This window comes from Protomyctophum bolini (assembly GCF_963924005.1).
Source record: "Protomyctophum bolini genome assembly, chromosome: 12".
NCBI classification, from domain to species: domain Eukaryota; kingdom Metazoa; phylum Chordata; class Actinopteri; order Myctophiformes; family Myctophidae; genus Protomyctophum; species Protomyctophum bolini.
The window spans coordinates 40,481,056-40,497,047 of record NC_137873.1 but is presented as its reverse complement, the minus strand read 5'-3'; the positions used below and the strand labels follow the sequence as shown (position 1 = coordinate 40,497,047).

The 15,992-nt window shown below is 44.2% G+C and overlaps 1 protein-coding gene across 1 annotated transcript; it reads left to right on the top strand.

The window, feature by feature from the left end:
• The first annotated feature begins 4,185 nt into the window (after positions 1-4,185).
• LOC308325276 (NACHT, LRR and PYD domains-containing protein 3-like) lies at positions 4,186-15,327 on the top strand. The gene is made up of 12 exons (XM_080777756.1): positions 4,186-4,240; positions 4,470-4,751; positions 6,367-8,176; positions 8,877-9,050; positions 9,331-9,498; positions 9,776-9,946; positions 10,252-10,288; positions 10,382-10,434; positions 11,562-11,791; positions 12,030-12,265; positions 13,013-13,150; positions 14,562-15,327. The coding sequence occupies exons 1-12, from the start codon at positions 4,192-4,194 to the stop codon at positions 14,751-14,753; spliced, it is 3,540 nt and encodes a 1,179-aa protein (XP_080633882.1). The 5' UTR covers positions 4,186-4,191; the 3' UTR covers positions 14,754-15,327.
• Positions 15,328-15,992: the final 665 nt, after the last annotated feature.

The following is a 15,992-nucleotide window of genomic DNA, read 5'->3' as shown; positions in this document are numbered from 1 at the left end:
AAAAGACCTGCCATATGATCTCATATCTCCTCCCTCGTACACGGCTCGTTCCATAGCTGGATGTGCACAAGCCCACATAATCACTGTGGTACACTGTTTTCTATGATGCAGTATGAGGTGGAAATGTGTGCCAGGGGAAATGTTTGGGACATGATGAGAGGTGCACTGATGCTTGAGCTGGGGATGTGCATGGTGTCACTAACCACGAGAAAATCAGACTGTGTGGGGACAGAGAGAGAGAGAGAGAGAGAGAGAGGGGGGGGGGGGGGGGGTAAACAGCTATAAGCTGTTTTCACATTGATGTTTAAACATAAAGGCTCAGGTGGAAAGAAATGTGTAGGGTTAGGCCCATAATTATTTAGAGGAAAAAGCCCATATGAATATGGCTATATAAAAAAGCAAATCCTTTAAGGGAATTTGTTGACAACCTCAGCCATTTAGTTAGGGAAGGCTGAGGAACATTTTGTCTCTGAAAAAATAAATTAGATTTACATATATACAAATACATATATACAAATTCACATAATTGTGGTCTATTTTAAAATGTTTGAATGTTTGCTGTCTGGCAGCTCTGTCAGAATTTAGAACCAAAAGCAAAGGGATCTATACCAGTGGTTCTCAAAGTGGGGCCCGGGGACCCCCCGGGGACCCCCAGGGGTCCTCCAGGGCTTAATGTCTGTGAGACTGTCTGGAGCAGTATTCCGCAATGTAATGTTCTTCTCACAGAATGCCGCTAGGTGGAGGCCAGCATTGTCGCGGAAATATCAACTAAATTAATTTTATTTAGCCTATACTATAGTGTATGCCGGCACAGTTTGGCACTGTACTAGTGGAAATGTATTACTGCACACCACTAGATGGAGGCATTTACATACGTTTTAAGTTGGTTGCCTACTACTACACTGGATTTACAATGAATGTACACTGTACATTGTAATGTAAATGTAGGCTACATGGGGAGGGGGGCGGTAGACTCATAGATCTATGGATAGACGGTCCTGCATGGGACGTTTTGGGACCAGAGTCCAGTCAGCTAGGATAAGACCTCCGGTCCTAGCTAACTGGACACTGGTCCGTTTGGTTTGGGACATGGGAGGGAGGGAATAGACTAGCTCCAGATGACGAGCAAGCAGCTTCCACAGGAAACGGAATTATGAGTGTTTACTTTCGTTTTCTCCTTCCTTGTCGTGTATTATTTGTCTTAATTTCTTTCCACCAAAGCAGCGGCTACAGGACAGGTAGGCCTATGGACATTTCATGTCCTTATATTAACTTAGTGCAAGGTGGGAAACTGTTCAATAATGACCCAGTCAATCCGCCAGAGGTGTGTTTGGGTCAGAACGTAATAACTTTATCCAAACAACAGCAACCAAACGTCCAAACAAAGTTAGCAGAACGATCGAACTGCCGGGCCGTGTGTGTGTGTGTGTGTGTGTGTGTGTGTGTGTGTGTGTGCGTGTGTGTGTGTGTGTGTGTGTGTGTGTGTTAGTTGATTTAGCGCTGGTCCATATAGCGCTGTATCGGTTGGATCGAAAGACAAGGAAGGAGTTCTAACTATATGGACCAGACAAGGGACTAAATTATTTTCGCTCCTATGCCACCAAAATGTGGAACGCCCTACCAACAGTCATTAAGACATGTGAATCCCTTGACTCCTTCAATGCAATTCGAAACTGCCCTCACTGTATATGTTTCTTTTCCCGTTTTGCTTCCTTTATGATGAATTCCTGTTCTGTTCTTTAACTATATAGAAGTGTCTATTTGTACGTCTCTAAATGTTTTGATGAATTGAACAAAGGTGGACCCTGTTGTAAACAAGTGTAATGCTTAATTGGATCGTCCACTCACAGTTAAAACAGTCTTTGTATTGAGTTTGTGCTTGAAATTAGGGATGCACCGAAATTGAAATTCTTGGCCGAATACCGAATATAGGAAACAGTTGGCCGAATACCGAATATCCGAATATGATTAATATTATACATCTTTTTTTCCTACCATTGCTGTCATGGCCGTACCTTAAAGCTACCTGATTTATGGCAAAATAAATGGTTATGGCAAAACTTAACTTAAATAATAATCACTATTATGGGCCCATAAAACATTTATTCAGCCCTTTTGAATGCATTAATTGCATACACTATTCGGTGATATATTTTAGCCATTTTCTGCCGAACATTTTCTGCGGCTGAATCACTAGCATCACTAGTTAAAATAGTATGTTTATACAGAGTAAGTACAGAATAAATAATCTCTCAATCACCTGGTAATGACTGTGACACAGTCCTGTATCTGAAAGGTCAGAAATGCAGTCCTTGCAACCACAATGTTTCCAGCCAGACAGGTCTAGTCCAGAATGCCACTTAAGCACTATATACTTTGTTGTACAACAAATAGCAAAGATTGTAGACCTACAAGCTTGTAGATGTTTGGAAAATGTGAAAGATTTAGAAAGATTTGCCTATAATGCCATGTTGAAAGTGGTTATCACTTAACATACCTACACCCGCACAGTATAATTGGTATGAAGTGTAACTGAATATCGCTGTTTTAGTATCCTCACTTAACCCATTAACCTGAGTTTGATTCTACAAATGTTATGGTTATGGCAAAACTTTACTTAAATAATAATCACTATTATGGATCCATAAAACATTTATTCAGCTCTTTGAATGCATTAATTGCATACACTATTCGGTGATATATTTTCTGCCTATTTGGGCCGAAACCGAATAGGCCGAAAATGCATATTTAGCCATTTTCTGCCGAATATTTTCTGCGGCCGAATATTCGGTGCATCACTACTTGAAATGTATTGTAATTCTGCAAACTGTTAATAAATATTTCAATCAATCAATCAAAAAACCCCATTTCCCTGTAGATGTTGGACAGACACCCGCAGAGCTCCTACAACTCTGAACATGTACAAATACGAAATATGAAGTATCTTACCCTGATGCCCCAAATGTTAGAGAGGCCTGCGGGGTGATTGTGCAACGCATTAGTCCGTACTTATCAATAAATAAGTGTTTCAATGCCGTCTGTGGCCAAACGCCATTTCCCCCGCTCGTTTACGTCTTGTTTACATTGCGTGTATTTCCGGCGTTCACCGGATGCGCCCCCTCACTACCGCCCAATGGGAACTTCTGACAGGATCAAGACTCATATTTAAGCTGTGTTTAAACTAAAGGTATCAACTCTGTTTAATCTGCAGTCAATTTTCAATTCAAATGAGCTTTATTGGCATGAGAAAACATACGTTTAAAAAAACATACGTCAAAATATAATAAAGCAGTAGAAAACGAGGAAAGTATATACAGTTGGAGGTACAGCATTTTGTAAACAGCTTTTTGATTGATTGATTAATCGATTGAATTATGTACTATTAACAATTTGCAGGATTACAGTACATTTCAAGCACAAACTCAGTCAATACAAAGTCCACTGTGAGTGGACAACCCAATAAAGCATTACACTTGTTTACAAGAGGGTCCACCTTGTTCAATTCATCAAAACATTTAGAGTCGTACAAATAGACACTTCTATATAGTCAAAGAACAGAACAGGAATTCATCATAAAGGAGGTAAAAATAAACAGATACAGTGAGGGGGAAAAGGGGGTGGGTGGTGGGGGGGATGATTCAGATTTTGGGGGCCAGTTTCGAATTGCAGCCGTCTGTAGGTGCCCTTTGAGAGCGGTTTTGATTATTAGTTATATTTAAGGGACCAAGAAGTCACAAAGTGACTTTGGTCACTTTGTGACAAACCCTGTGCTAAAAAATGCAGTTCTGACCTAACGGTGCACTCGGTTTTCGCGAAACGTGGTAATCTGGTAGAGGGCCATGCCAAACGATGACTATGTGAAGCCCATGACGATTGGCCAAATGGTGGCGCTATAGCACTCAATTGAAAATGCAAACTTTGAACGTGAATATCTCATGAACCGTTTGACCGTTAGCAATGACACTTTGCTTACTCAGTCATTGTTTAGTCACTTTAGTGGCTTACATTTGTGCAAAAAAATAGTTTGTAATTCCCTTTTTGTGTATTCAGGGGCCCCTCAAAGATGCCACACTAGATATTGATTCATAAATATTGTTCAAAGAGGATTTGTATACTCCCGAGTCCCCACCAAATAAAATAAATCACTGCATGTATTATTATTTCAGATTCTGATGTGATTGACATTTAGCCATGGCCCAGCAACCAGAAGAAGCTATGCAGAAAAAGCACAAGGCCACAGGTATGCTGCGAACATCAGCCTGCATGCATGTTGTTTCTCATACAGTCTGTCTATAATATACCAGTATATTGAACAGAAATGTGACAAAGAGATTGTCCCATGTAAAAAGAAGACTGGTGGATTCCTATCACAAGTAAAATGCTCAGTGTAACTCAGTGTAAATTTTGATCTGCAATATGGTCCGTTGTAGAAACGTGTTACCCTATAACTCTCCCTCACACTTTCACAGACTCAGACATCGTCACAGAGAAGCAGCTGATGCAGGTGGCTGATCAAATTGGAAAAGCGTGGAGGAAGATCGGCATATCGCTGGGCATCACTGAGGTTAAACTGCAGCAGATTGAGTCGGACCATGACAGAGTTTATAAAATGCTGTACCTCTGGAGAAAACAACACCAGAGGAAAAACCCCACAGCTGTCCACTTACACACAGAGCTTACAGGGTTAGACAAAGACCTGGTACCCGATGATATAGACTTCCTACTGATTTCACCAATTCATGTTACAGAAGGTAATACAAAATCCAAAAACACAAAAACATAAACAAGAACAGACATCGACATGATATACGGTCACAAGATCCAGAATATAAGTGCAACCATCCTCCCACCCACCCCTGAAACTAAAACATGCTACCTCCTCCTGCTTCCATTATTAATGGCACGAATGGAAGTGGGTATGAATGAGAATTTGCATCTATTGTTTGTTACAGTGATCTCTAACTGTTAACCGCAAGGCAAGAATTGATAATCCTAATTTAGGGCGTGAGAGCTGTCTGCTCCGATAGATGACACTTTCTTGAGCACCTGCTCGTCATACAGTATATACTGTATGACTCAGACAGCTGAATTTTACCCCCACAATCTTGCTTGCCCCGCCCCCGTTAAAGGCATTTTTATGTTTAAAGGAGAATTCCATGCTAGAAGGCTTTCTTACCTTTATTTGTAGTTGATACGTCCCCACCATAAGAGGTCCAGGTATTATTTGTAGTTGTTACGTCCTCACCAAAGAGGTCCAGGTGTTATTTGTAGATGTTACGTCACCACCAAAGAGGTCCAGGTGTTATTTGTAGTTGTTACGTCACCACCAAAGAGGTCCAGGTGTTATTTGTAGTTGTTACGTCACCACCAAAGAGGTCCAGGTGTTATTTGTAGTTGTTACGTCACCACCAAAGAGGTCCAGGTGTTATTTGTAGTTGTTACGTCACCACCAAAGAGGTCCAGGTGTTATTTGTAGTTGTTATGTCACCACCAAAGAGGTCCAGGTGTCATTTGTAGTTCTTACGTCCCCACCAAAGAGGTCCAGATGTTATTTGTAGTTGTTACGTCACCACCAAAGAGGTCCAGGTGTTATTTGTAGTTGTTACGTCACCACCAAAGAGGTCCAGGTGTTATTTGTAGTTGTTACGTCACCACCAAAGAGGTCCAGGTGTTATTTGTAGTTGTTACGTCCCCACCAAAGAGGTAAAGGGGTTATTTGTAGTTGTCACGTCTCCACCAAAGAGGTCCAAGTGTTATTTTGTGCAAAAAGTGCATTATTGGCTATTTCCCCTAATATAATCCCTCAATGGGGGTTGGGTTTTTGTGCTAATTCGCTTATTTCCATCGAAATATGCAGTAAACTGTGCCGCTTGGGATACTATTTACATTATGAAGAGAGGGTATAGAAAAAGAAAAAGCGATGAGCGCTGGAAATAAGCAAATTAACACAACACCCCATTAAAGTCAATGCAATGCAATTCAATTAATTGTAAATGTGGAAATAGCCAATAATGTGCTTTTGCACAAAATAACACCTGGACCTCTTTGGTGGGAACGTAACGACTACAAATAACACCTGGACCTCTTTGGTGGAGACGTAACAACTACAGATAAAGGTAACAAAGCATTCTAGCATGGAATTCTCCTTCAACACCAAGGTTTCCGTAGCATATAGCATATTATCCATCCGATCCAGAGTATTATTTTATTGCTTCCAATGTGAAGTGTGGCCCGGGGTGATTATTTAGGCAGGCTAGTAATGATCATCGACTTCCGGGACCATAGCCAGAGCTGAACAAAGAGTGTCTATTAGACACAAAGTGTAAATAGTTCACGTTTTAATCTGATGCTATTGTGTTGTTGCAGAGCCTTCAGTACCCATCATTCAGCACCAGCACACCCTCCGGTCGAACCTCTGGAGCAGGGTCATCTGCGTTCCTGAGGCGCTGACCAAGAGGAAGAACAAGAAGTATCTCTACGACATCTACTCAGAACTCGAGATCATTGAAAGAACAGATGAAGACGTCACCTGTCAGCACCAGGTCACAGAGATTGAGTCAACATCCGAAAAGACAGTGGAGACGACCAACAAACCCGTCGACTTGTTTCAACACCCTTATGGAGAAGACGTGCCCATGAGGATGGTGCTGATCATCGGGATTGTGGGAATTGGCAAAACCTTTCTGCTTCACAAATTCATCCTGGACTGGGCAGGTGGCAGAGTTTGCCAAGATACCCACCTCATGTTCCCATTCATATTCCGCGAGCTGAACATGCTGAAGGCAGAGCGATTAAGTTTGGCTCAGCTCATCCACATGTATGTCAGCGAAAGCAAAGATATCACAGAGGAGGACCTCAATTCCATCTTCGCCGCACTGCAGACATCAGGAAACAACAACTTTGACAAGAGCAAGTACAAAGTTGTGTTTGTTCTGGATGGATTAGATGAAAGCACGCTTCAGCTGTGCAACTGGACCGAAGACCATCGGCCCGTTGACGTCACTGAGGCGGCCACCGTGGAAGTACTGCTGACAAACCTCATCAAGGGGAGGCTGCTTCCATCCGCTCGCATCTTGATAACCACACGACCTGAAGCAGCCGCTCAAATCCCCTCAGACTTCATTGACAGGGTGATAGAAGTGAGAGGGTTCGCAAAACCCCAGAAGGAAGAGTACTTCAGGAAGAGATTCAGTGACACTCAGGCCAGCAAAATCATCTCACACATCAATACATCAAGGAGCCTCAACACCATGTGTCACGTCCCAGTGTTCTGTTGGGTCACGTCTGTGGTCCAGGGACAGATTTGGAGGACAGATCCAGAAGGAAAGATTCCCAAGACGTTGACTAAGATGTTTGCCAAATTCCTGGAATTTCAGATCAAACAGATGGCACTGAAGTATGAGACACAAGATATCAATCAGATTAAGTCAATTGGAAAACTGGCTTTTCGCCAACTGCAGGAAGGCTGCATGAATTTCTACGAAGAAGACCTGAAGAAAAATGGCATTGATTCAGTGCTATCCTCAGGGGTGTTCTTCAAAAAGGAGCAACGGATGAACGAGGGCAATACATTCAGCTTTGTCCATCTAAGCATTCAGGGCTTCTTTGCCGCTGTTCATGTGCTCACATCACTCATCAACAACAATAAGAATGAACTGGATGATTCCCACTGGATCATTCAGTTCCTGAAGGCGCTATTAAGAAAACCCTCTGCCATCGAGGTTTACAGGAGTGCGGTGGACAAGGCCTTACAGAGTGAGCATGGATCCCTGGACCTGTTCCTTCGCTTCCTCCTCGGCCTCTCACTGGAGTCCAATCAGATCGTTCTACAAGGCCTGCTGAACCGCACAGACAGCAGTCCACGGACCAATCGGGAGACGGCAGAGTACATCAAGCTGAAGATGAGGGAGGATCTTTCCCCGGAGAGAAGCATCAATCTGATCCACTGTCTGAACGAGCTGAAGGACCATTCTCTGGTGGAGGAGATCCAGCGGTACCTGACGACCTCAGGGCGGCTTTCTACAGACAAACTGTCCGCCATTCAGTGGTCCGCGCTGGTGTTTGTGTTGCTGTCATCCGAGAAGGAGCTGGACGTGTTTGACCTGGAGAAGTACTCTGCTTCGGAGGAAGGTCTTCTGAGGCTGATGCCAGTGGTCAAAGCTACATCGACAGCGCTGTAAGAGTACACACGATTAATTTAATATAGGAAATGTTCTAAATGCCTAGAGATTGAAATATAGATGGTTTCAAACTGACAACATTAACACCGCTGCCAAGACTGTTTTCATCTGTCTGTCCATGTGTGTGTTTGCACTCGTTTCTGCTATCACTCCGGGCCTCCCAGTTCTTCTGCCCCTTTTTCCATACGGTTGTCACAAACATTTACAAATGTCAATCAAGCTTGTTTGTTAAATGTAGGCTATATAATTGTACAATCCTATGCGGTAGGCTATACTAATGTCTGTAGTTATGAATTCCTGTAGTTATATACATAGCCTACTTCATCAGCAGGATACAGCGTTTTAGCCAAAGCGATGTAATTAAGCATAATATCAATATAATTTGAAAATGTATCTATTCAACAAATGGGAGCCAGCGGCAGGCTTTCCCCAAAGCAATGCAGGCCTAATTATTATATTTTCATTCCATACCAAAACTGAAACTGTGCCGTGTGCGTGCGAGATCGGTGAACCAATCAGGGTGTGCGCAAATCTGAGCCGCGACCCTCCCATCTAGGCCTGAAAGGTCTATCGTTAGCTCAGGCTAGTTATCCTGTAACAGAAACCTAGGGGTCTGTTGTGTTGACTCCATAAAAACATATCAACAGCGTATTACATAATTACTTAATGTGACAATGATCACCACTCTGTTTTCAGGCTGAGTGGCTGTAACCTGTCGGAGAGATGTTGTGGAGATCTGGTCTCAGTTCTCAGCTCCAGCCCCTCTTCTCTGAGAGTGCTAGACTTGAGCAACAACCAACTGCAGGATTCAGGAGTCGTGAAACTCTCTGCCGGACTGAGAAGTGAACACTGTAGACTAGGTATTCTCAGGTCAGTAAGTACTCCTGCAGCTTCAGTCAGTGAGTGAACACATAACTTAACCAGGTTCACATGTTAGTGTTCCATGGGGCATCGAGGTGGTGTGTGCAGTGTTAAGGTTCAGAAACTTGAATGGTCCACAGTGCAGCCGGGTTGAATGGTGTGTGTGTGTGTGTGCGTGCGTGCGTGCGTGCGTGCGTGCGTGCGTGCGTGCGTGCTGCTCTAGGTTGTCCAGTAAAAGTTATTCTCTTGATTCACAGCCAGTCGAATGATCTTCTATTCATTTTGTCAGGTTGAAGAAGAACAACCTCACAGACAGATGCTGTGGAGAGTTATCCAGAGTCCTCAGTTCCAGCTCGTTGTGGGAACTGGATGTCAGCGACAACCAGCTGCTGGATCTGGGTGTGAAAGAGCTTTGTGTTGGACTGCAGAGCGCGGTGTGTAAACTGGAGACGCTTAGGTCAGTGTTCCTTCTGTCTCCACACCTTACCTATCACCATTCAGACTGATTAAATAACTGATTAAATAATAATAATAATAATATTGATAATACTATTAATACTATTAATATAACTAGTATTAATAATAATACTAATATTAATAATTATAATTATAGCGAGTTCCCACAGATTGAATGGTTGTTCTCATTCTATTATATCCCATAGGTTGAATGGTTGTTCTCATTCTATTATGTCCCATAGGTTGAATGGTTGTTCTCATTCTATTATGTCCCATAGGTTGAATGGAAACAACCTGACAGAGACATGCTGGGAAGCGTTATCACGGGTTCTCGGCTCCGGCTCCTCTCATTTGAGGGAGCTGTACATGTTTGACAACGGCCTGCGGATTTCTGGAGTTGCGCTGCTGACCGCCAGACCACAGAGCCTTTGTATTCTGGAGACTCTCAGGTCAGTCAGCAGTCCATCTGTCTAGAATACACTGCACCAGAACTTCTATAAGGTCCATCTGTCTAGTAACACTGCACCAGACCTTCTATAACAACTCATTCTCTCAGATCATCTTGTAGCAGAGACAACATATCACATATCTCTCTCTCTCTCTCTCTTGTATCTTAGCATCTCAACCTCTGCAACATTGTGAATTAATTATTTCAATTGTGTGTGTGTGTGTGTGTGTGTGTGTGTGTGTGTGTGTGTGTGTGTGTGTGTGTGTGTGTGTGTGTGTGTGTGTGTGTGTGTGTGTGTGTGCGCAGACTCTCCTCTCAGGTCTGTCATCCAAACATGGAACATGTGAGTAAAACCATATCCTCTACACTACAGAATAATCTGAACATCAGGAGAGTTGCTCATTGTTTGTTTGGTTGGTTGCTTTCTGTCTTTCAGAGCAGCTTTTCACCGAGCGTTCTCAGTACACAACAGAGAACCAATGAATACAGGTAAGAACCCTCCCTTTGATTTTATTTATGTACCATTTACCTTCCTGTATAGACCAGCAGCTCGGTGGCCTCGCGGTTAGAGTGAGGGGCAGCTGTGGCTCAGGAGGTAGAGCAGGTCATCCAATGATCCCTGGGTCGGCGGTTCGAATCACGGCTCCTCCTCCTGTCCACATGTGGAAGTGTCCTTGGGCAAGACACTGAACCCCACCCTGCCTCCAATGAGACACTGAACCCCACCCTGCCTCCAATGAGACACTGAACCCCACCCTGCCTCCAGTGAGACACTGAACCCAACACTGTCTCCAGTGAGACACTGAACCCAACACTGTCTCCAGTGAGACACTGAACCCCACACTGCCTCCAGTGAGACACTGAACCCCACCCTGCCTCCAATGAGACACTAAACCCCACCCTGCCTCCAATGAGACACTGAACCCCACCCTGCCTCCAGTGAGACACTGAACCCAACACTGTCTCCAGTGAGACACTGAACCCCACACTGCCTCCAGTGAGACACTGAACCCCACCCTGCCTCCAGTGAGACACTGAACCCCACACTGTCTCCAGTGAGACACTGAACCCCACACTGCCTCCAATGAGACACTGAACCACACACTGCCTCCAGTGAGACACTGAACCACACACTGAACCCCACACTGCCTCCAGTGAGACACTGAACCCCAGTGCCTCCAATGAGACACTGAACCACACACTGCCTCCAGTGAGACACTGAACCCCACACTGCCTCCAATGAGACACTGAACCACACACTGCCTCCAGTGAGACACTGAACCACACACTGCCTCCAATGACACACTGAACCCCACACTGAACCCTACACTGCCTCCAATGAGTCGGTCGGTGTGAGTTCGCCACCGTCGGTGTGTGAATGTGGGAAGTGAGGACGCTGGTGTCGACTGTTCGCCGCTTCACCTCCCCATGTATGAATGAATGGACTAAAGAGCTTTGAGTAAGCACGTAGTGCATAGAAAAGCGACATACAAATGCAATCCATTGTGTCCGTGCCCTCAGACTGGGAGGTTGGGGTCTTGATAACTTGATACGGCAAATTAAGTCAAATGATTCCTTCCTATCAATAAAAACGCTTTACTTGTTTTGTGTCACAGGTTCAAGTTCCCCGGGGCGGGGGTGTTCCAGTGCGACGTGACAAGGTTGACGTTCAGGACGACGATGGGGGGAGACGTCACCTACAGGAGCGTCCAGTGGGACGAGAGGTGGTTCCGCTCCACAGAAAGGACTCCCGCGGGTCCTCTGTTCTCCATCCAGTGTCCTCAGGACGCCGTGGTCCAGATACACCTGCCTCACTGCGGCACCGATGACATCTGGTGGACACCTGGTGAGGCACTGCTCTTCTCAAGTTCTCATTTCCCAATCAATCACGTTCAAGTGTCTTGTGCAAAGCGTCCGACAACGGTAACACGGTACAACGGTAACGGTAATGGACATGTTCCTGCTTAGCTTGTTAAAGTTTTCCTCTTTTTTTTTACCATCCATCCATCCATCCATTCAACCGCGGGGGCGATAGTTTTTTATCATAAGATAGAATGTGTAATGTTTCCAAACCCCTTCCACAGATGAGCTGTCAGTGGCCCACATCACAGACGAGAGGGTGCTCCTCTTGGGACCGCAGGACGTGACCAAGACTCACGCCATCGTAAATGTGACCCACCTGTCGAACTTTGGGCTCCTGGGGAACGACTCGGATCCAAAGCGTGCTCAGGTTCTGGTGTTCCGTCAATCTCAACCAGCAACAGGTCGAAAGAAGACTCTGAGTGTGTTTCTGCTGCCCAGCAACGTGCCTGTCAGTGAGGTAAAATAATATGTTATCTGTTCATTAGCTAGCATATGTGAAGGTATTACGTGATGAACTGCTCATGACGGAACGTTCCGCCATATAAGCTTTATTTATTGACATCAAACCGGATCGCTTGGCCTTTCCTTCTTCAGTGATCCTAGGCTGGTTTCGTGCATGCGCAGTGCCGTTCACTTCTTGTATACAGTCGGTCTGAAAAGCGGAATAACTCTAAATCTACGGAGCTCTCCATGGTTTAGATATAACACACAATGTTCGGAGGTCTTTGCTGATTATCCGGTGATCTCGATTGGAACATTGGCGCTTTCTGGAGCAAGGATAGACTAATTTTAGCTCGCTAGCATTGACACTAATTATTTAGCATCTAAGATGGCCGCGCAAACCGGACGTGCATCCAGTGTGCAACACACTAAAACAAAGTAGATCCGGGTCTAGCGGCAGTCTAGCGTGTGCTCTGCGTCCAGCAGGTCGCAGTGTTTGTGTTAAATCGTTGTAGACTGCCGTGTGCTTCAGCATAAAATAGAATCTGTTTTTGAAAAGAGAACTAGATGATAATCAACATGTAGGGCGCGGTCACACCGCGCTTTTATTCTACGTATGAGGGTGGATTCTGCCAAAGCATTTCAATGGTTGTGCAGGTGTGAGTGAAGCCTTAGCGCCCTCTACCGATATTGACGTCAGACTTCGGTGTTGTGTCATTGTGTAGATTAAACAACATGTTCAGGTTGTGTTGTGTCATTGTAGGTGGAACAACAACATGGCGAGGATGAACACATCCAGACTGACCTTTGTACTCTCACTCCAAACCAACGCTACCGTCTGAAGTCTGGCTCGTCATCCTTAAGTAGTTATATAACTACTTCCTTACATGTGGAGCCTGAGGTAATTCACATTAACCCACTGGTTCCCAAACTCTTTCATGTCAAGGACCCCCCAAATCAACATTTATTAGGCCACGGACCCCCCATTTGAAAACACATGCCAGTGACCCCGATAAGGGAGGATTCTTACGGCTCCAGCAGTGATTCCGAAACATATTAACTTCAAGGACCCCCCCAGTTTCACACGCATTATGCCACGGATCCCCGATTTAATGGCATTTCTATCTCTGGTACCTCTGGTAATTTATATTGTAAAATCACTGTTAATTTAACTCTCTGAGTTACAGACCCATTAGGGTCCATTTGGTTACAAATTATCATTTAGCTGGGTCCCCCCTGGAACTCCCTCAAGTACCCCTGGGGGTCCCCGGACCCCAATTTGGGAACCACTGCATTAACCCATTCCAGCTTTTCACCAGAGGAGAAAAACTTTATTTTCCCCCAAAATGGTTTAATAGCACAGGCAGAACACATACTAGGCACATACTAGAACTAGAGCATGTCTGAAATAAGTGTCAGAGCTGAAATCAACATGTACATATGAAATACATGCTTAAACATGTAGCTAGGTGTAATGTTATAGTCCACAGAAGACGTAAATATGAAATAAATGCTTAAACATGTAGCTAGGTGTAATGTTATAGTCCACAGAAGACGTAAATATGAAATAAATGCTTAAACATGTAGCTAGGTGTAATGTTATAGTCCACAGAAGACGTAAATATGAAATAATTGCTTAAACATGTAGCTATGTGTGATGTTATAGTCCACAGAAGACGTAAATATGAAATAAATGCTTAAACAAGTAGCTAGGTATAATGTTAGAGACTACAGAAGTGAACCTTTCAGGCCTGTTTTCTCAACTCGCTTTACTCTATAAGCCATATCTCCAAAACTGGTGGGTCAAACTGAACAACCAATATGAAGCTATGATTCACTGCTTTCATATGACATGAAAAAAACCGAAAATTCCAAAAAATCCAATGGCAGTCCCTCAGTCAAATGTAGTCACATTTAATGTCTTCTAAATCCTGACAGTTTTCTGAAAAACCCTATGTTTCTGTGTCAGTCGTTCTCAATTTTGGAACGACTGTCAATTTTCATGTCAAGGACCCCCACACATATATAATTGGCCAGGCCCGGCCCTTAGTACAGGCCGACGAAGTGGCCGCTTCGAGGCCTGCGATGTGTGTGATGCTAGGGGGCGATGCATTGCAGTTGTATGTGGTACCGTATCAGACATCAGACACACATCAGACAGGCGACACTTTTTACCGACCGACGGCGTTTCTTAAATTTAGAATTGATAGTCCTCCTAGATAGATTATGAAATAGTACTGCTGCTAAAAATGCAACCACTTCTATCACAGCTAACGTAATACGATTATCTATTTCCCCCCCCCCCCCCCAAGGCTATCACTTATCGTTTGAACTGTGGCCCAACGTACCGTCCAACGTTTGATGTGAAGATGGATGTCAGTCAGAAGTACGTTTCACTTCAACTGCTGGGGCCTGACGAACAAGAAGTCTGGCAGGGAGAGTTTCAGGGCTTTGAGATCGATCAAGGGGACTGGTCGAGCTCCGCAGTTGTTTGTTTTAATTGACCCCCAGCCCCCAGACGAACCTGAGGGAGAACTGAAGCAGATTGGACCTGCTGGCCGACCAGAGGTACTGCAGCATATTACGGCTGCATGGGGCCAGACACGAGAAGGAGAGAAAATGTGTTTCGTCCAATAGGCTCGACTCGGGAGCTTGTTGTTCGTCCAATAGGCTCGTCCCGGGAGCTTGTTGTTCGTCCAATAGGCTCGTCCCGGGAGCTTGTTGTTCGTCCAATAGGCTCGACTCGGGAGCTTGTTGTTCGTCCAACAGGCTCGATTCGGGAAGCTTGTTGTTCGTCCAATAGGCTCGATTCGGGAAGCTTGTTGCGCACGGAGGTGACACTGCTGCGAGTCGACGCAGAGCACGTCACAGAGGACCCAAATAGGCCCCGCCCATCACACTTTTATGACTCGCCCCGTGGCTTCCACGTGCGATTATGGTTAGTAACCACAGACTCTGCTGGAAATCCCATACAAAATATTTGTGTTCAAAACTGGCAAGACCAATAGGGATATTGGGTAAAGCTAGACATACTGGATAGCAAACCATTACACATGCTGTACAATTCACTTGTTGACCCTTATCCCATTCTGACCTGAGATCAGATTCATACGAGGTTTCCACTGGACACACAACTGGTCTGATCAACCCATTCTGACCTGAGATCAGATTCTAAAAATGTCAGTCGTTCTTCGATTTTTCAAAAATAGCAGACCTACAAGCTCGTATCGCGCCACTCGGTGGCGCGATATGAGCTTGTAGATCTGCTATTTTTCAATAGGTAAAGCATAACATGATGCCGACACCAAAATGGGTGCCAGGTCAGAATGGGTTAACTATCTTATTGTGTAGAAGTATGGGGCAATACCTATAAAAGCACTTTGACAAAGATTTGCACTTTACAAAAAAGAGCAGTATGGGTAATAAATGGAGCAGGATACCTTGATCATACCTATAACCTGTTTTTAAAATCTTATATTCTAAAGTTCCCAGACTTGGTGAAATGTAAAACTGTAAAATCATGTTTAAAGCCTGGAATAAATGTTTACCTGTGAATATTCAAAAACTTTTTTAAGGAGAGAGATTATTATTGTTTTACAATATATATATATGAAGGTATAAGAAGGGACAATATAAGCATTGCTTCTCTCTGTCCTCTCTGTCCCTTCTTGAACGAAATAATAGTGTGATTGTTATTGTGTTGATGATGTACTGTCATTTGTACGTTTTATGTTCAAGATAAA

What these genes read in the sequence shown, in the direction of transcription:
- LOC308325276 (XM_080777756.1), top strand. Translation starts at nt 4,192, where the DNA reads ATGGCCCAGCAACCAGAAGAAGCTATGCAGAAAAAGCACAAGGCCACA. An exon ending in AAAGCTACATCGACAGCGCT is followed by an intron (nt 8,177 to 8,876) that starts GTAAGAGTACAC and finishes CTCTGTTTTCAG; the next exon opens with GCTGAGTGGCTGTAACCTGT. An exon ending in TGTATTCTGGAGACTCTCAG is followed by an intron (nt 9,947 to 10,251) that starts GTCAGTCAGCAG and finishes GTGTGTGCGCAG; the next exon opens with ACTCTCCTCTCAGGTCTGTC.